The following is a 20,769-nucleotide window of genomic DNA, read 5'->3' as shown; positions in this document are numbered from 1 at the left end:
ATAAGACTGTAATAATACAATAAACACAGAATGAGAGCAACTGGTTGACTTTGGTGCACCAAAATCCATTAGATGAAAAAATAAAATTGACAGCAATCTTTCAGCAAATTAGGAACAAAGGTTTTTCAAATAAAACGTTGTTGGATCAAAGTCTCTTTCTGGGAAGATAAATATTTTGACTCCTAAGTAGGAGCAGGCAGAAACTATTTATTACCCTATGAAAATGTTTCATTCAACCCAATCTCTCCCTTTCGCACTTGCAATGTGTAGGTACAAATAATTACAGGCCTCAGTTAGGTTAGTTAATTGCCTAACTACCAGATATCTGGACATAGTCAGGTAGACATCTAAAATACATAACTTGGGTCTGAGGTTATTTGAATCCAGAAAATCATGAGTGTACAAATGAAGACAGAGTTAAGTGGAAGTCAGACTCACTCTCTCTTAAATAAAGGAAAATGCATAAAGACATTTCTTACCCCTGGATTGTAGAGGAAGCAGACTTTGTCCATGGGAGTTTGGTGGTATGACCACCATAGCTCAGCACAGTGCCTTCCTTTGATACACGGAGTTGCACATGAGGATCCAGGTTGGTAATTTCAAACAGCACGAAGTGATTTCTATTTCTCCCAAGCTTACCAGTCACAGAGACTCCTGAAAGTGCCATTAATGTAGACTAGTCAAGGGACACAATATTAATAATAAGTAAAAAACCAAACCAAAATAAAAAAGCTATTGTTACAGCTCTTTTGTAAGTGTGTTGTATTTAAGGGGCCAAAATTCAGCTCCTGGGATGCATCCTGCTCCAATTTCCTATTCACATTTGCAGAATTTACTCTCCAGAAGTCCTCTATGGCCACAGTAATGGAAAAGTCATTTGGGGCCAATGGTAATGGCAGCATATATGCCCTCTGACCTGCAGGGACATATGTCTTATGCAGATTACTCTTGACCTTGGCAGCAACAGGCTGCCTGGCCAGTGGTGCCTGGAGGGAGCCACAGCCCATGGGAGCATAAGCCCACATTAATCTGACTGATGGATTGTTAATGTATGTGCACGTCTGCACTAGAAACATTAGAGTCTGAATCTGTTAAGATATACTGGTGTATAGTAAAGATTAGGGACATGCACAAGTCCCAGAATTTGTATTCATAATCAGAAGCCTCAGCGGGTTGCCCAGGAGGAAAAGCTTCCAAAGACACTAATCAAACCAACCCTTTTAGTGAAAATGTTTTGTTGATAAGTTCCTAACCAGCAATAGTTACCTGTTTATATTATATGTAAGATTTGGCAATCTCACCTTTGTCAGGATCTGATATTAGGTTTATGTAAGCTTGCGGCTGACCATCAATATTTAAACAAATGACATCATTTTGTCTGGGCAGTTGAAAGAGGAAATGTGGATATTCATTGGCTAAAAACACAGAGAGAGAGAGAGAGAGAGAGAGCTCTTAATGTTAATAAAAAAAAATCCTAATAGTGCCGATATTGCAAGTGTTAGTAGTATTGAGTCAATTGGTTCTACAAAGAATGCCCTTCTAGAATGTGGGAAATGGAATTCTAGTTAGGAGTGAGAACAAAAAGGGTTGTGTAAATGAGTAGTTTTCTATAGTCCTGAGAGGCTGGTGTTGTAGAGGGGTAGAATATTTATTTTGTATTTTTAATTTACTACATAGGTGCATAATTAAACTTAAGGGAAAGTCCAAAGAATTACAAACACATTATTGTAAAAATCAATATGCAACTAAATGTATAAGGTGGCTACATAGAGTTGCCAACTGTCTAATTGTACAAACCCAAACACCTTGCCCCACCCCTGGCCCACTCCTTCCCCACGGCCATGCCCTGCCCCTTCTCCGAAGCCCTGCCCTCACTCACTCCATCCCCCTCCCTCCGTCACTCGCTCTCCCCCATCCTCACTCAATTTCACCCAGCTGGGGCAGGAGCTAGGGTATGGGAGGGGATGCGGGCTCTGGGCTGGGGGCTGGGGCCAAGGGGTTTGGAGTGTGGAAGGGGGCTCTGGGATGAGCCTGGGGCAGGGGGTTCAGGTTCAGACTCTGGTAGGGAGTTTGGGTGTGGGAGGGAGCTCAGGCAGAGGGTTGGAGTGCGGGAGCGGGTATGGGCTCTGGGAGGGAGCTTGGGTGCGGGAGGAGGCTCAGGGCTGGGGCAGGGGGTTGGGGTGCAGGACGGAGTACAGGCTCCGAGAGGGAGTTTGGTTGTGGGCGAGGGCTCTGGGCTGAGCCTGGGGCATGGGGTTGGGGTGAAGGAGGGGGTATGGGCTCTGGGAGGCAATTTTGGTGCGGGAGGGGGCTCAGGGCTGGGGAAGCGGGTTGGGCTGTGGGAGGGGGTGTGGCCGAGGGGTTCAGAGTATGGGAGAGGGCTCTGGGCTGAACCTAGGGCAGGGTGTTGGGGTGCAGGAGGGACAGGGATGCCCAGAGGGGGGAGCAAGTGGGGCAATTTGCAGGGACCCCCACGAGAGTTTTTCGGTGTCCCTAGAGCAGGGTCCTTCACTCACTCCAGGGGCCCCGGAAAACTCTCACGGGGCCCTGGCCCCTGGAGCATCTTCCGCGGCAATTCGGTGGGGGGGAGGTCCTTCCGCTCTGGGACCCACTGGGGGACTATGGGAAAGATACATTAATCTTGTTGATGTTGAAGTTCAAGTTGTGCATTTGACTGCATTTGACTGCAATTCTGAGGATGCGTTGATTATCTATTGGAGTTGAAAGAGAGTACATTGTGTAGTTGACAAGTCTGAGCATGTGATTGGGTGTTGTAATGTTTGTGTGGTAAAGAACACGCATTAAGGTTGAGCTGAATGTTAATGTCATCTTTACTGGTGATTTCCTTGATGTTTAGTGATCGCATTGATAGGAAGTACATCAAGTAACCTTAACTGTAAATTAGAGAAGTTTTTATTTTGGGAAATATAATATTGACATCATTTTTTTCTACAACCTTAGGGATGTGCGTAGCATCTTTTGGTCTGCATACCAATGTGAATATGCAAGGCAGAATTCATGCACATCATTTATACACAAACTGTGTCTCACAATATGAGAGAGAAAATGGAATGATATTACTAACTATTGTATTAGAAATGGTATTTGATCACATAATTAGAAACTGTGCTTCTGATTCTGCTCACTTACACCAATTTAACACCAATGAATTTAAGGGAGCTAGCTCCTGAAGTACAGAAGCAAAAGTAAGATCAGAATTAGGCTACTTATCATCATGCATATGCACAAAGGCTAGATTTAGCATTGTACATACCACCTTAACTTTGGCATTTCCTGATTTTTGGGGCTTATCCATCATAATCTTTATCAACTCCTATGTAAGCTTGTTTCATTCCATGTGTGCCTTAGGAGACGGGTCTACTGAGGGGAGGGGAAATAAGTATTTTTCTTTTCAGAAAAGACAAAGGACCCGGCTCTTCTTTCCACTTAAGTCAATGGCAAAACTTCTGTGACTGCAGAGGAAACAGCGTCAAGCTCCAAAATGGTAAGCAGAGACACTAAGTTTCAAGAATATTTAGTACAAACAGTGAAGAATAAAAAAGATATATAAAATGATAAATTATTATCTGTTTGAGCAGGGAGCTAAGAGTCAGGACTTCTTGGTGATTGACTATTCATGTGACTTTGGACTAACCCCTTTATCTTTCTTTGTCTGAGTTTAAACTATATGTAAAAAGGGAATAATACTACCTAACTCCCTCCCAGGGATGTAGTGAAGATTAATTTACTTACGGTTTGTAAAGATCTTTAACATCTTCATGAGAAAAATGTAATCTATTATTTATGCTAAATAAAAGCAAAATCAGCTTGTTTTCCTGATACAATCAAGGTGCCTATTCAATGGGTACATTTCTCAGTGTTTTCACCTTATGGAGTTTTGTTGATGTGTTAATTGTAGTGAACAACATGTAGCTTGTTTTGTCAACATTTAGAGTTTTAAAGCAATATTATGACATATATTACTTACTAAGAAGCTGTGCTGTTGTTTGAACAGTCCTGAAAACTAAAACGTTTAAAATTTAGATTAACATTTCAATAAAACTTTTTTTTTCATTTGAAATATTTAATAAGGGACAATGTTGTACCAAATAATTTTAAGCAGAACTCTCCACTGATTTCAAGAGAGTTCTGTTTAAAAATAAATGCCACAATATGGACCAAGGAAAAGCAACATATCACATTAGACTTTTGATGTTCAGGGCTAAACTCTGTTAGAAAGGGCTTGGAAATGTTGTATTTGTGCTAGTTCCATTTAGTGTTGGTGAATGGTCCTGGATTAACAGACCTGGAAATGTATGTTGTGTATCTACAAAAGAGAAAGAACATGGACACCAGCGTAGTAATCTACCCCACTAAAGTGTATCTCTCAACCTGATCTAGACAGACCACTGTTTCGAGATAAGAAGGTAGTACAGTGTTCATGCACGTTCCATTCTTTTAGTCTATACTGGGACCAAGACCAATATTTTTAGTTATTGCCAATTGTAATGGTGGATTTTTTGTGATTTGGATTCCTTCTCACTAGGAACAAATAAGTACACCTAAAAAACAGAACAGTTACCAGATGCTGGTAATTTTTGGTCACTGCCAACTTGGGATAGATTAGTTCAATGACGAGAAATAAGAGATCACCCATTGTTTTATCAATTCAGAGTCATCCACACACCCCAAAATTCACAGTTAAAATTAATTCTTATAACGTACTGTCTGGTGAGTGTTCTGGCGTGTCAAACAGTATAGCTCTTTGACCTAATATATTGAAAGAAGAGACCAAAATTTAGAAGATTTTTTAAAATTGGAATTAGTATTATTAAGCAAATAGTTTTTCAATTTTCTGTTTATGGGATATTGCCCACATTTCCGTCCCTCTCCATCCTGTAGTTGTGGGTCTGACCTATATTCTAGAGAGGATTTCTCAGGGAGAAGAGATGTATTTTTTCCCCTCTCCAGCCCATGGGGCAGCACTGGGTCTGCACCATGGCTGCTGCTCTGAATCTGCAATAGCATTTGCAGCTCTTGCTCCCTCCCCACATGGGGAAATGGCCAGTGGATTCACTGACCATCCATGCAGCCTCTTTACAGTGGCCTTGACCCCTTGAACCATGACCCCACCCCATGCGCAGCAAAACTGTACCAAATCCACTGAGCTGTGGATCTGAGGACAAAATATGTCACTAAGAAAAGTTAGAAATTATCACTGATAAAAACAAATAACCAGGTCCACTATGATTAAAGATCATGAACTGTAATTGTGTCCTCATATAGTCATCTATAAAACATGTCAGTGCAAAGTCATTGGGAAAGGATGATGTTGGGTGGGAATCCTGCTCCATATGTCTCCAGGGTAAAGAACACAGTAACAACAAAACAAAGTAACTTACCAGTTTTCGGTGCTCTATGAACGTAATCTAAAACATGAGGATTTAAGAACAAGATTCAGTGACCACCCAATGCAAAATATTATGAATGAAGCAGTTTCTATGAGAAAATCTCTCCCACCCTTGCGTGTGTACATACTTTAATTGTAAAGCACCGTTTCCTCCAAACTTTCAGATGGTCCCCTGAATGCATGCAGACATTCTGGCTTTTGGGTCCTGATCCTACAAAGCCTCCTGCATAGATCTGAATTCCCTGCACCCTCATAGGCCATAATGAAAGTTGAGGGCATTTAGCCCCTTGCAGGATGCAGAACAATGGTGCAATTTCTGGTTTTATGAAGCTAAATGCACTTGTTTTCTGTATCAATGTCTTTTGTTGGCTTGAATTGCTGTGGCTTTGGGGTCACTCAGCTACTTCAGTGCCTCTGTGATTTAGAGCTCCTTGAATGTCTTGCTGCTTACACAGTAGCAATTTCTGTTCTTGATTTTTAAATTACATTAAAAATGATGAACTTGAAGCTGTAAATTCACTTACCCCTGGCTAGAGAAACATCAAAATATCCATCACTTCTTACTGGAGAGGAAAAGTTCAATAATTTAAAAGAATTCTGCATTCTTTCTTATCAGTTTCAGAACCAGAACTCAAAGTGGATGTGGGATTTTTTTTTATTCCCAAATGAATGTCCTTGTGCATTATACAAGAGCAGGGTTAAGGCTGCTGTGGCAATTTAACTCTGTATTTCTTAACTTATGTGATTAAACCCTAAAATAAATGTTTCATTAATATAATTGTTGTATATAGCTTACATTTATTTTCTTTGGACAGCTAGGTGACTTGAGGAGCAAGGGCTGATCCAAAGAAATACCAGTGTTCCATATTTCAGTCATTGATAACACATTTTGGTTCCTAGTGTAACCCACTTGCAGGTTGGAAGGTTGAGAAGTTTGGTTTTGGTAGCTGAAGATTAAAAACCAATAGCTGAAGTGGCAGGGGCAGGAAGCTTTTGGGGCAGGAAGATCTGAATTTTATCCCAGCTGCCATGAGTTCTGAATGACTCTGGCATGCAGCAGAGTGACAACAGTAAAGTCCTAAGTGGATATGGATTTACTTCCGATCCATATAATCTCATTTTTCTGTTTAAATAGTTTTCAGAACACAGGAGTTGCCATCCCAAATTAGTTCAGTAGTCCATCTAGTCCAATATCTGTTCTCCAATTGTGATCAGTACCAGGTGCTTTGGAGGATAGCGTGAAAGCTCCAGCGTAGATAACTATGCACCAACATATATTTGCATGGGGGAAGTTTTTCCTAACCCCAGACACCTAATGTCTATATGTCCCTTATGTATTTTTATTCTATCACATGTAGCTACTAGAATTCTCCTTATCTATATAAATGTCTAATTCTTTTAAAAAAATCTTTCAAAACTATGGGTTTCAATTATATCTTGTGGCAACAATGCACAATTTGATATGCCAGGTACTGTTTTTTCAAGTTGCATGTACAAACGAATCCAGAGCTGTGGATGAGTCCTATGTATTTCCCCAGTTACATCTGTCAAAAATAGGTATCCAGAGTGATGTTATATCTCACTTTGTAGACAAGTCTGGTAATTCATATAGCTGAATGCTGGTTGTGAAGGCTAGGACTATAACAATGTTTAAAAGGGGACTGGATAAATTCATGGTGGCTAAGTCCATAAATGCCTATTAGCCAGAATGGGTAAGAATGGTGTCCCTAGCCTCTGTTCGTCAGAGGATGGAGATGGATGGCAGGAGAGAGATCACTTGATCATTGCCTGTTAGATTCACTCCCTCTGGGGCACCTGGCATTGGCCACTGTTGGTAGACAGATACTGGGCTAGATGGACCTTTGGTCTGACCTGGTACGGCCGTTCTTATGTTCTAATATGTTATGGTGAAATCTATTCCCTGTGTGGATTAAACTATGTCTAAAACCTTGAATTGTGTTTATTACTGGCATTTATTTTCTACAACTTACTTGTAAGGCTTTATTGATTTTATTTTCAGAGGTTTAAAATTTTAGTAATTTTTAAAAATAGGAAAATTACTTTAAAATACTATTTTGTCCTAAATATATATGCCTGTAGATCATATTCTGTTAGTAAATTAGTATCAAAGAAACATCCACAATCATCATCATAAACATGAGACTGAAATGTGTTTTTTAAGCCTGGTGTTGATTTAAACCTTTATACGATTATTTTAAGCAAACAAACAGATAATTAAGAGAGTAGCATACTGGTGAGAATACTAACAGGATAAGCGTGCAAGCCTCCATCCATTAGTAAATGGAGAAAGAGAATACTGTATCTGAATTACATTTCAAGCTAGCATCACGCTTATTATTGGTAGCATTTTAAAAATGAGATATTTCTTACTCCTGTTGCTCTCTTCTTCTCCTTCCCCCAGAAAATACGTTACATTTTTTACTGACATCTGCTGAGGTTTCATGTATCTCTATTTGCACTTGTCACTGCAAAATATAGGGCTGACTATGTGCCCACTCATCCTTAGTTAAGTGCAGAAAAGTTGAGGAAATGAAGGTGTCATGAACATACAGTGAAGGGTAGCATAAAATCCCTCCTTTGCCTGTAAAGGGTTAAGAAGCTCAAATAACCTGGTTGGCACCTGACCAAAAGGACCAATAAGGGGAGAAGATACTTTCAAATTTGTGGGGGAAGGTTTTTGCTGTGTGCTCTGTTGTTGTCCTCTCTGAGACAAAGAGAGAGACCAAGCGAGCAATCCAGCTCCTACTGAAATGATACATCTAATATTACAGAAAGAATAATAATAGCAAGGAAATGCGTTAGATTATTTTTTGTTTTAGCTTGTGAATTTTCCCTATGCTAAGAGGGAGGTTTATTCCTGTTTTTTTGTAACTTTAAAGTTTTGCCTAGAGGGGAATCCTCTGTGTTTTAAATCCTATTACCCTGTAAAATTACCTTCCATCCTGATTTACAGAGGTGCTTCTTTTACATTTTTCTTTATAATAAAGTTCTGTTTTTAAGAATCTGACTGGGTTTTTAGTATCCTAAAAACCCAAGGGTCTGGTCTGTGCTCACCTTGGTTACCTATCTGGTTGGTATATTATTCTCAAGCCTCCCCAGGAAAGGGGGTGAAGAGGCTTGGGGGGATATTTTGGGGAAACAGGAACTCCAAGTGGTCCTTTTCCTGAATCTTTGTCTAATTCACTTGGTGGTGGCAGCATACCGTCTAAGGGCAAGGAAGAATTTGTGCCTTGGGGAAGTTTTAACCTAAGCTGGTAGAAATAAGCTTAGGGGGTCTTTCATGAGGGTCTCCACATCTGTACCCTAGAGTTTAGACTGAGGAGGGAACCCTGACAGAAGGGAAGCCTCATCTCTTAGAAGTGGAGAAAGCACTATTAAATAACACTGTAGGAAACCATTCTGCAGTGAAATTAAATGGGTGACATTCTGTATCTGAGGGGAATGCCCTGCATCCCCATGTTCATCCTTATCATATGATTGTGTGGTATCCAATGCAAATTTTGTCATGTCGGATGTCTTCAGGAGGCTCATGATGCACTAAGCATTGTTGTTATGGTAATGTTATAGGTTGTAATTTCATGTCTATAGTTATGAGGCTGAAAATGTATCCTCATAGTTTAAAACAAGCCCAGGCAAAACTCTCCAGGAACAGAGGGGCAGTTCACACCTCATCAGGGCATGTATGGGACAAACCCAGCCCAGCCTCACAGGAACAAAGGACACTGGTCTAGGCAGCAACAAAGGATCTGTTGGATTCTTGAGTGAGTCACCCCCCTTCCCTTGGTCAGTCAGGGACTAATGAGGGAATGCTCATCTGACCCTGAAGGGTGGGGGCACAAAGCCAAAAGGGAAGAAAAGAACATGATAACAGGAAGAGACATTTGCCATGCTGGCTCTCTCTTCCACCTCCATCTACAGACATCACCAACAAGCGACTAAAGCACTGATCAAAGGGGGGAGCTTGGCTGAAGGGAAACCAGCCAGCCTGTGGTGAGAAGCATCTAAGTTTGTAAGGGCACTGAAAGTGTTAATATCAGCTTAGAATGTGTTTTGCTTTTATTTCATTTGACCAAATCCAACTTCTTGTGCTTTGACTTATAATCACTTAAAATCTATCTTTGTAGTTCATAAATTTGTTTGTTTATTCTACCTGAAGCAGTGCATTTGGTTTGAAGCATGTCAGAGACTCCCCTTGGGATAACAAGCCTGGTACATATCAATTTCTTTGTTAAATTGATGAACTCATATAAGCTTGCAGCATCCAGTGGACATAACTGGACACTGCAAGAAGGAGGGTCCTAGGGTAGTATCTGGGACCGGAGATATTGGCTAGTGTCATTCAGTTGCACATTCCAAGGAGCAGCTTGGTTTGAGCATTGGCCTGCTAAATCCAGGGTTGTGAGCTCAATCCTTAAGGGGGCCATTTAGGGATCTGGGGTAAAAAAAAATAGTTGGGGATTGGTCCTGCTTTGGACTAGATGATCTCCTGAAGACCCTTCCAACCCTGATATTCTATGATTCTATAATATGCCAGAGTCTGTGCGTGAACAGCCCAGGAATGGGGGTTCTCACAGCAGAGCAGGGTAAGGCTGGCTCCCAGAGTCAAGGATTGGAGTGACCTAGCAGATCACTGGTCCAGATAACACCAGGGGAACATCACAGTGGTCTGTAGGTTTTTCCATCGCTTACTTCTGTGGTGCTATAATTTTTGGGTATGAAAAAAACAACCAAAAAACGAAGGCATGATTTGACATGACTAGTATTGCTTGTTCAATAGGCCCAAAACTGATATAACAAGGGTGCTGCAAATCAGAATAGGGGTACATTGATCGAGCTGTGCGGGTACACTAGGAATGCTGTAAGCCAGGAAGGGGACATATGAAGAAAGAAAAGTGAGGGGAAAGTTTACAATGTGCCTATAAGACAATCACAGGCTGACTGGCTGAATTGTAATAAGGCATTCCATAACAAGAGGTGGTCATATGATTTAAAAATAAGATTTATTAACAAATTAAAATAAATCCTAACCAAGTCAAAAGAAACATGGGTCAAGTTTCCCTCATTTACTGCAGAATAATCAAGTTCTTTATGATCCATTTTTGAGATTGTCCTAAAAAAGCTCATCTTTTCCCATGTTTTTACTGCAGGAAGTTCCATATCAGAAGACTCATGCTGCCTCAGGTTCTACTGATTGGGAATTGCTGCACTCGTGGCTTTCAGTTAGTCACAGCTAGGCTAGCAAGAAGAGACAAGTGAGGGAGGATTTGATAGCAGCTTTCAACTAGCTGAAAGGGGGTTCCAAGTAGGATGGAGCTCAGCTGTTCTCAGTGGCGGCAGATGACAGAACAAGGAGCAATGGTCTCAAGTTGCAGTGGGGGGGGGGATATCAGGAAAAACTATTTCACTAGGAGGGTGGTGAAGCACTGGAATGGGTTACCTAGGGAGGTGGTGGAATCTCCATCCTTAGAGGTTTTCAAGGCCTGGCTTGACAAAGCCCTGGCTGGGATGATTTAGTTGGTGTTGGTCCTGCTTTGAGCAGGGGGTTGGACTAGATGACCTCCTGAGGTCTCTTCCAACCCTAATATTCTATAATTCTATGATAATGACTGTTTATAGCTAGGAAGTAAATGGTAGAGTCAAATCCTTTCTACTCCCAGCCACTGAGGAAACCACTATTTCTCTCCACTTCAGAGAAGGGGAAAAAAACAAACCCAAGAGAATATCTTTTATTTGGAACACTAATCTTTCTTTTCAACTTTAGCTGAGCTGCAGTCCCACTGCATCATTCAGGTAGCCCATATAACAGGGGAAAAAAGAGGTCAGGGGAAAGTTAAGAAAGAATACAGTGCTGTAACACTGTAGAGAAAAAGCAAGAAAAAGAGTAAGTCACCTTTCACTCCCATTCTTCATTCCAATTCCTTGCCATGCAAACACATGGTAAACAATTCCCAAATGAGAATAAAAATGAATGGGAAAATATCCTCAGTGTCTTGAGGAGAGGAAGGAATAGAAATCTCATCCTCCTACTTCCGGAGCACTACTCTCAGACATAGGATGGCAAGAAACCTCATTCCTTACTCTGCCATGCCCTGAAAGCTCTCATTCCCCAGACAAGTAAAAGTTCCTATTAAGGCCACCTTCTATGGCTTGCTTCAAACCAGTATTATTTGTTCTTTGCTTTTGGCAGTAGTAAGTAAAAATAAATAATTTAAAAAAAAAACCAAAAATTCTAATACATATTCTCATGTTACTGCCAAAGTAACTGTAGATGCTACAGATTATATCTCTGAATTGCTTCCAGAAGATAAAATAAAGTTACAGAGATTTTCTCTATTCCAAAACTAGTTAATTACAAAACTGCTCTATGTGAGAAAATATCACCATTGCAAGTTGCAATGCTGTTCATTTCAGCTACACCAGTGAAGCAAGATGATAAACAGCACTCACTGCAGGGTTCTCATAGTTCCCAGCACATGTCCCAACAGCTGTCAATAAAGAAATCACTGAAGACAGTGGAGGGGGACTGTGAGATTACACCAAATGAACCAATGCTATAGTAATGCTAGGACTTAATGGCCACATTGCAGCAGCGCAGTACAACCAGATGCAGGACATACAATGTTGGAGAGACTTGCTCTGAATAAGTATTAAGGTGCTGGCAACACTTGTGCACCATCATGGCAACTTGTGCTTATGGAGAGGAGGGGACAGAGTCATATACCAGTGCAAAGATTGCACCACCCCAATTCAGGGAATGTGGAGCTTGTGCAGTCCCCAGGCAAGTTAGGGGAGCCCTGAGGACTGTCCTCTCACAGTTGCACTGCCCTTGTGGTTTTTGCAGGGGTGCAAAATTGCAAAGGCACACATCTGCCCCAACCATGCCTTCTCCCTGTCCCAATATGTCCCTCCCTTTGGCCCATCCCTGCCTATCTGGCACAGAGGGGTTGTAGCACAAACATCAAATCTGACTAGAAGTGTGTTTGAAATGGTGATGATGGTGGAAAATTTCTCCAGTATAGACCAGCCTAGCAAGACCAGAAGATCTGGGTTGCAATGTAGGGCATGACTATTAAAACAACAGATACAAGTTTTCCCAAGAATGTATAGGTCCAATTTTGCTATTGAAATTAATTTTGACTTCAGTGGAAGCAGCACCAAGTTCTGTCTGTACCCTGTGTAATTTAGACCTAAAATCTTGAAGTGTACCGATTAATAGAATTAATTTTTATATGCTAGCAAACCCCCAGCTTTCATTTTGAAACATGTGACTTTCAGAGAACTTTTAAACTGTTGGGCTAAGATTTTAGAACAAAATATATATCTAATTTTTCACTACAATCAGAATCACTAACATGAGATTTAAATGTTTGAATACTTTAGATTATTATTTAAAGAAATAATTCAGTAGCTGGAAAAGTAAGATAACTTACACATACTCTGATCATGATGCCTTCTGAAACTTAAGGCTTTCGTTATATGGCTTTTTGAGAGTTTGTTACCTGGTGGCAGAAAATACAGTCAATACCATTTATCACTTCAAAAGTTTTTTTTAACTCTTGTTAATACTCATATGAGTAAAGGCTACAGGACCAGCCCTAAAAGTGCTAGGAAGAGAGACTTCCTACTTTGGGGGGCTAGATTATTCTCACCACTCCCTATGTGGAGGTTGATGCCTTCTGTTGTTCATAGTTCACATTTTACCCCATTTCAATTATACATTTCCCAGTATCAAAATGTTTCCTCAAATAAAAGACAAAACCTCATTTTAATATTTCACAGCTAATAGGACCAAATCTGAGCCTATTCATGTGTCTCTAGAAACTACAAGGGGAATCCACACTTCGTTGCTTATGTAGGCCAACTTTATTGCATCCCCCAATGCTTCCTTGCATCCCTCCATCCTTCCCCTGGAAGCTCCCTGTCTGCCACCTCCTCATCCTCCTTTATTTCCAGGACTCTCTGGAATGCCCCACTCTCTCATGCCAGGCTCTGTATTCCCCTGGTGCCCCCTGGAGAGAGTCTCTTATCATCATGTCAGATTGCCAGGGTCTGCTATTTTCCTCCACATGCAAGGGTCTGTGTGCACAGCCATTCCCCACTTAAACCATAACCTCTAATTTTCCATTTTCCTTCTTTCCGCCATATCAGGGCATCTGTGTTCTCCCCTTCCCCCCATGCCAGGTTCACCTATTCCCCCCCACCTCCTCCCTGTGCCAGGGAATCTTTTGGCCCCACCCTACTCCCCTGCAATTTCCCCCTTCCCCCACCATTATTATTTCTTTTCATTGTGTCTGGGGGATAAATCATTCTGGATGTCAACATGTTAAACTCTGTTGGGATGGGCAGAGATGAGTTAGGGAGTTGTTATGCTGGAAGATGTTAATGGGCACCATCAACCAGTTCTTTGACCTATAAACAGCTGCAGAAGTGCCTTAAACTGTGGCTCTACTAAACAGATGGCAGGAGCTCCATGTGTCCCCCGTTTTCCCTCTTCTAGTTTTCCAGTTTTCCCCCATATCAGTATGTCTGTGCTCATTCATGCCTAGAACATTCTTTGAAATTTTGAAATTGATCAGATGCAGCATTCAAAAGTTATTACTTTACAGACAGATTAATTTTCCTGTGCTTCCCCATGTAGACAAGCCCAGAGAAATGCTATGAAGTTGCGTGGAAGGCCTCAAAAGCTCGGCCAATTAAGGAAAAATTACTTGAAGAGCTTAGATCGCTTACCTGAAAATCCAGTAAATCTTGACTTCTCATTATCTAGACAGAGGAGTGATGACAGATTAGGATCATAGCTTCAACCACCAGTTGCTGATGTACTCAAATGTGTTTTAGTAAACAGGAAAATTAGGGGAAATAGGAGGGGTTCATTGTCTGAATACCATGGTAAAGAATTTGTTTTAAGAGAATTGTAGATGTAGTAGACAAAAGCCCTATAAGAAGTGACATTCTTTCTAGCCTCTGCTCTTTATTTACTAGTTTCAGTTTAATCAGACAGAGAAATGAGCAAAATTTTCTTGAAGCGGGCAGGGAAGGAACTTCAGCAATAAACATTTGCTCAGTATTAATTCATGTAATTAACTACTTATTTACTATTCCCCCTCCATTTCAATAGTAGTCTGAAATTAGACTTGCAGTGTGTAATCTGGTTTACATCATTGCCACCGAAAACTAGATCATGGAGATAATGGATCTGCAACTATTGATTGTATTGTTTGTAACCGAAATAGGATCATTCCAAATTGAATTTACCAGATTCAGTTGGTTTGTTTGCCAGATGGAGTTTCTGTTGATCATCAGGTTTGGTGACCACCATGGAAGTGAGAGGTGTAACAAAACTGTACTTCATAGATAGCTCCAAAGCTCGGGCAACCTGCAGGTTTTTCTGCTGTTCCTCTTGAGCTGAAATACTAATGTTGGCATTCATGACTTAAAAAAATAAAGTGAACTTTTCAGCTGACTACTAGTCGGGGTCCTCAAACTTTCTCCTAGGGATTTTCTAGTAACTTTAAATATGAGTAGTCCCATTAGAATAACTCAGCTATTCATTCTTATACAATTATGCCCATGCTCATGTGTTTGCTGTATCAGGGCCTCTGTAATTACAAGTAAACATACAAGTGGACCTTGAAAATGCATGATTTATGGACATCCCTCAATCATTTGTGGTTGGCAACACCTACACTGGATATATACTTGACTGTACTATGGAAGCTCAGTATAGTTCACATAAATAAATACTATAGCATTTCACAATAATAATCCAAAACACAGCAGCATATAACACTGTGCAGGAATATTCACACTTTCCTTTCCCATCATGTGAATAAAGAATCTATGGTTTGTTTTTATGAAGAAGTTTATAAATTCATAATAAACAACATAATGATTTTATTAGCTTACGATTTTTCTAGCAGCTGTTGAATGGTTAAGTAAGCCCACAATCTCTCAATGAAATTTCCAAAAATGTACTTCTGATGTTGAAATACTTTCTCCTTTTCTCTTACATTTGCTTCCTCCTTAAAAATCAGGTTACTAGTATGCTGAGAGAGAGAGAGAGAGATTGACCCTCAAGAGATAATTTAAAGACAATCATATTTTTAAGTTTCAAGACTTTACCCAGTTCAAAAATAATATATTTAAAAGATCCTGAAAAGACCAAGCAAAAAAAATTGATGTCAGCTACAGGATACTGTTTTCCCAATGAAATTTCTTAGTGTTTGGATAGCAGACAGCTGCTTACAATATTTACAATAAAACTGCCCTGCCATATTTAAAGTGCACCAGTGTTAAACTATTTAAAGTCAATTAGTTATAATAAGTCAATACATACCATCAGAGAGCTACATTCTGTAGTAGATGGGTGTTATCTTATTCTCAGTTTAGCTGCCGGAATTATCAAAAAATCTCACTCTTTACATGATTAATTAACATGATATTTTAACAAGATATATGCCTCAATGGAATATAACAACTTAGATCTCAAATACCCATGAAATAATTTCTAGTCATAACTGAATAACTTTCAGAAGCTCCAGGAAGACTAAAAGAAGGAACAGCTAATAGGACATAATAGATGCTCTATTTGTGCCACATTAGTGATTACACTATTTAATTATACTCATATCTGACATTTCTTCTTCCCAAACTATTCTTTATAAATAAACCACTGTTTAGAACATGTGGTGATACTTTATGGACCAACAGAACCTCTCTCTGGTCTGTATATATCAGAAGCAGAGGTGAACATAAAATGTATACAAGATATTTTTTAAAAAGTTTTATTGATGTACAGAAGAGATCATGGAAATTTCAAGAATATGCCCCTTCCAGTATATGTACAAATTTCTCTTTGTGTAGAAAACTCTCAGGACTTATAAGTACTTACTGACTGAGCTTGAATTTCCACTGGCAAAACGTCAAGTTCATTGTCAATTCTTCCAGCTACCACAATTTCAGAACCATCAAAAAACAGTTTGAAACTGTTCTGAGTTAATTCCAGGATGGAATTTTCTGGATACTGTATTTCAATATCCTTTAATATGGGAGTAGCCACTTCTTGATAAAAGCCCTGGAGAGAGAGAGAGAGCAAGCAAGTGATTGTATAACTAACTCTAAGTAAGTAACCTGTCAAATATTTAAACACATCTCAAAAGGTCTGGTGTTATTTTTTCTCTTCCTACAAAACTGTATTAGGAACTCCCTTTATACTCTGCCTAGTCTATTAGCATATATGACTGGATTTACATTGGATTTGGATTTCCATGGATAGCAACACAGGGAATCTGGTGGATTACCTGTGGTATCACGAATTCAGTTTCACTGGTATGCTACTTTAATTCCAGGATTTAAGGGTGACTACATTTCACATTCTGACTAGTGATGAGGGGGAACTTCAATAGGCTCCAAGGTTCAGTTCAGATGGGCACACAGAAACACAAATACATATCTGATTCACTTGGAACTGCATAATGGAAACTTCACAAAATAAGCCTTTTTGGCAAGGGTTAGTGAAGTTATATTTCTGATCAGACAAGCAATTCCACATAAGCTATATTTCTCATGGTAATTTGGTACTTCAGTATCCATCAAGAACTAAACAATAAAGGCATATGGAGAGGGGGATGGGTCAAACTTTTTCAAACATTCAGAAAACTTTCAGGTCAGTTTATTGGTAAGAGTTTATAGTTGAGCTTGACCAATGTGCTCCTGTGCTGTGTATCAAATTACAGGCTGGATGCCTAGAGTTTTGGATAGTTATCTTTTTTGTTTTAGAAACAGAAATAAGTAAAACTAAAAAATCTGAACCAAGAATCAAAATTTCTACACAATTATTTCTATTAGAGAATGTATCTTTCCGTAACACTAAATGACAGATTTCATCTCTTCACACCAAATTATAATTTTTCACTCATTTGCCCAGGAGAGATGGGAGAATTTCAAGATTTGGCCTTGTGTATGTCACAAATGTTTTCGTTCACTCTAAAAACTGGCCTTTCATTTGGACACAAAATTTGAGGAGAAAACCGATACCACTTTTTGCTCTCTTTGAGAGCCTACAAAGGTTTTCATTTGTGTTGGTCTCACAGTTAAGAGTTTCATGGTATGCCTTTAGTTGATTTATATGGGCCAGAGTCACTAGTTAATATGTTTCCTAAATTATTAACAGAACCCTACCTGGAGCTGCAAATCTGAATCAGAGTCCTCGTATATACGACGAGCTATTCCTCCATTATCTAGGGCCATCTTCTCAAGGAACTTGTAACTGACATCAAAACCAAAGCCAAGGCAATAGAGGACATATTTTCCTTTGATAGCCTTCTGTATATTTTGTTGAATTATTTCAACATCTTGAACACCTGTTATTAAAAAAATGAAAATACAGTGTGTGTGTGTGTGTGTGTGTGTGTGTGTGTGTGTGAGAGAGAGAGAGAGAGAGAGAGAGAGAAAATATGTGTGTGTGTGTATATATACGGGGGGGGTTAAATATAGAAAGACAGCAATGAGATGTACTGAAATTTTTGCTTCAAAATTCTTACAAATAATTCAAAGTAAGTGAAACTTTAAAAAAAATAAGTTGTTGAATTCTGCTTAGTTGAGGATGAAAATACCATTCTGTTTTCTCAGTGACTGGGTCTAATTCTCCACCTAATACACTCATGAAACACCTATTACTATTATTCAGATCACTCCAGTTACATACAGTGTTTTACATGTTAGGAGTTAGACATGTTTCTGTCTCAAGGAACTTACAAATTGATTTGGACAGCTACAATACAAACAATAAAGGTGGAGGCACAGGGATGGAGATGGAAAACATTAACAGAAATTATACATATATAGAGAGTGAGAAAATAAATTAGCTCATGGGCAATCCAGATGAACTGTGATTTAAAAACTTCATTGGTTCTCTCTCTGCCCCCATTTAGCCACCACTGTGGTCACTGGATTGAAGCTTTTCATACAACATGATATTCAAAATCACTAAAGGCCAATCCTGGAACCTCTCCTCATATGAGAAATCCCATTGATTTAATGTCACATGATGAGTCAGAAACAGAATTAAGGTCTTCAGACTCCCAGTCTCCTGCTTTAACTACTAAATCATCACTATCTTAATTTATATAGTAATATTATGGGACAAAGGTAATTTTCCTATCTTTTAATTTTGTTTTTAGTTAAAAAAAAGTCATTTGGATTGTGAAAGTTAGTAGACAGGCCTACCACTTATGGGTTTTGCATATACATGTATATGGATTGACTCTAACTTGCAGTCATTGAAAAGAAGCAGATGCCTCATGCAAAACCTTGAAAATCTTTGTTCAGAAACAATTCTGCTCATTTCAGGGCCTGCAATTTCAGTGTTTTCTTTTCTAGTTGCTTAAGGAAATTAGCATGAAAACAGAATATTTTGTTTCTTAAGGACTCATCTGAACTTGGTGCAGGTTTCTCACATGTCATAATTGCTTAATTGTGTCATCAGAATTAGCTGTTTAATTACTTTCTCACATCATAGTCCTCCCATCTTGTGATATCACAGTGAGTTGCTGATTAAGATCAAAATTCACAAAAGATTGCAGAATAAAAGGTACTATTAAAAATATAGTCAGATTTTGGGAAGTGAAGGGAAAGTGTTGTAACCTAAGCCCAAAAGGATGCACACATATAGTACACAAACGCAGCACTGATGTGTGCCCATGGTTTAACTTCAAGTATGTTGCCTTCAGGTTTCAACCATACACAGCTAGCCTGCATCACCTCTCACAGATTGTAAATTGCACAAGAGATTGTGTTTAGATTGTGTTTCTTGTCAAAGGGTATATGCTCAAACATGCAGACTATTGCCACCATCTCAAGTTCAGCTCTTTCCATGTTCCTTTCGTGTATAGTTTGTAGAAGTAGCCTCTCTTCAGATTTTGAGTGGACCAAGAATAGCTGATAACTTCCATCCCACTCCTGGGAGTGGGTTTTCTAGTATACAGACCATGTATGACAATTACCAGAATGTGAACGTAAAAGATGCATAATTAGGGGAGGGGGAATTGCCTTACTGTGATTAACTTACCAACAGTGGGTTGACCATCTGTCAGCAAAATTATCATGGAAATGCTGTGTGCTTGCAATATCTCAGCATAGTTGGCCTTATCCAGTGTGTTTGCTGCAGTCAGTAGGGCATTGTTGATATCTGTTCCTGCAACAGAAAAAATACACACGATTCTACATCTAAAAACAATCAAAAGAACCCAATCAGTTGACCTCAGTTTTAAAGAGGCATTTGACTGGATTTAAAAAAATTGTAAAAGGTGGCGAATTTTTAGAGAGAGAGGATTTGAGCTTTTAAGTTACTTGGTTTGCTAATGATGGGTTATATTGAATTGTACATTAGTTATTCTGGGGTATTTTGTGAAGAGGAACATAGACAGGGGCCCTTTTTTAGTTTCAGCAGATCCATATAAAATAACTACTGGTATCTGTGAGCCCAGAATTTAAGAAATGTTACTTGGATTCATTTGAGGAGTCTAAGGATTGTGCCGCTCACTGATGGTCTACACTGATATCAAATGCTGAGGCCTGAACATTCAATCAAGTGTAAAACAAAATTAATAGCAGAAGAATAGAAAGTAAAATAAACTTTTGGGCATCACTGTTCACTAATGGTTATATTAACCTTTTGCTTATAAAATAGAACTGTATGAGAACTGGAATTTCCATCTTACAGAAAATTCTGCGATTTTCAAATTTCTTTTTTGTTGCAAATCAGAACAAAACATCAATTTTCCAAATTTCCTTTGAAACCAACTTTTTAAAAATTTTCTGTTTCAAGTCAATTGAAATAATGCATTTAGATTGATTTTATTTTTTTAAAATTTTATTATATATTATAATGTTATAGAAAATAAAATATACCTTTAAAAGTTCTTTCAAAATGGAAAATGGAAACATTCCATTCTAATAAGGTGAACCTTATCAAAACAGTTCATTTAAATTATTGTTAAATTAAATATTGTGAACATTTCAATTTTGACATAATGGCCTTTTCTGAGGAAAAATGTTCTACTGGAAATTTTTCAACTAGCTCTATTATAAACAATCATATATATAAAAAGGAAAAACTCCCTTATACCTTACATTTCATAACTGTAGTGGAACATCTGTATATGTGCATATAACAGTTTACTTGCCAGTTGATCTTATTAATGTAACCAGTCTTCCTGTCCCTTTTCATCCCTAATATTTGTTAAAATATAACTAGTACTTCCTGTTTAAAATTAGTGTGTAAACTCTTTGAAACAGGTATCATGTCTTATTTGTTCTGAAAAGTGCCATATAACATA

General features: G+C 39.0%; 1 protein-coding gene across 14 annotated transcripts in view; it reads right to left on the bottom strand.

Moving 5' to 3' along the window:
- LOC123374234 (inter-alpha-trypsin inhibitor heavy chain H4-like) overlaps positions 1–20,769 on the bottom strand; it is a 43,873-nt gene that overhangs the window by 7,874 nt on the left and 15,230 nt on the right. Inside the window, exons 9-21 of one of the 14 annotated variants that reach the window (XM_045023955.1) lie at positions 19,500–19,625; positions 17,612–17,793; positions 16,323–16,505; positions 15,338–15,477; positions 14,687–14,844; positions 14,162–14,194; positions 12,862–12,930; positions 5,935–5,973; positions 5,403–5,429; positions 4,726–4,770; positions 3,989–4,024; positions 1,302–1,415; positions 480–654 (exon numbers count right to left, since the gene is read on the bottom strand). In XM_045023955.1, coding sequence (XP_044879890.1) covers positions 480–654; positions 1,302–1,415; positions 3,989–4,024; positions 4,726–4,770; positions 5,403–5,429; positions 5,935–5,973; positions 12,862–12,930; positions 14,162–14,194; positions 14,687–14,844; positions 15,338–15,477; positions 16,323–16,505; positions 17,612–17,793; positions 19,500–19,625 — 1,327 coding nt within the window. Of the gene's footprint in view, positions 1–479; positions 655–1,301; positions 1,416–3,274; positions 3,382–3,988; positions 4,025–4,725; positions 4,771–5,402; positions 5,430–5,934; positions 5,974–12,861; positions 12,931–14,161; positions 14,195–14,686; positions 14,845–15,337; positions 15,478–16,322; positions 16,506–17,611; positions 17,794–19,499; positions 19,626–20,769 lie in introns of those variants that run through there. The other 13 variants (XM_045023957.1, XM_045023958.1, XM_045023959.1 and 10 more) reach the window with 13 other exon arrangements.

Source organism: Mauremys mutica, chromosome 7 (genome assembly GCF_020497125.1).
Source record: "Mauremys mutica isolate MM-2020 ecotype Southern chromosome 7, ASM2049712v1, whole genome shotgun sequence".
Lineage (NCBI taxonomy): Eukaryota > Metazoa > Chordata > Testudines > Geoemydidae > Mauremys > Mauremys mutica.
The sequence above is the reverse complement of the archived record's forward strand: the minus strand, read 5'-3'. Positions and strand labels throughout refer to the sequence as shown.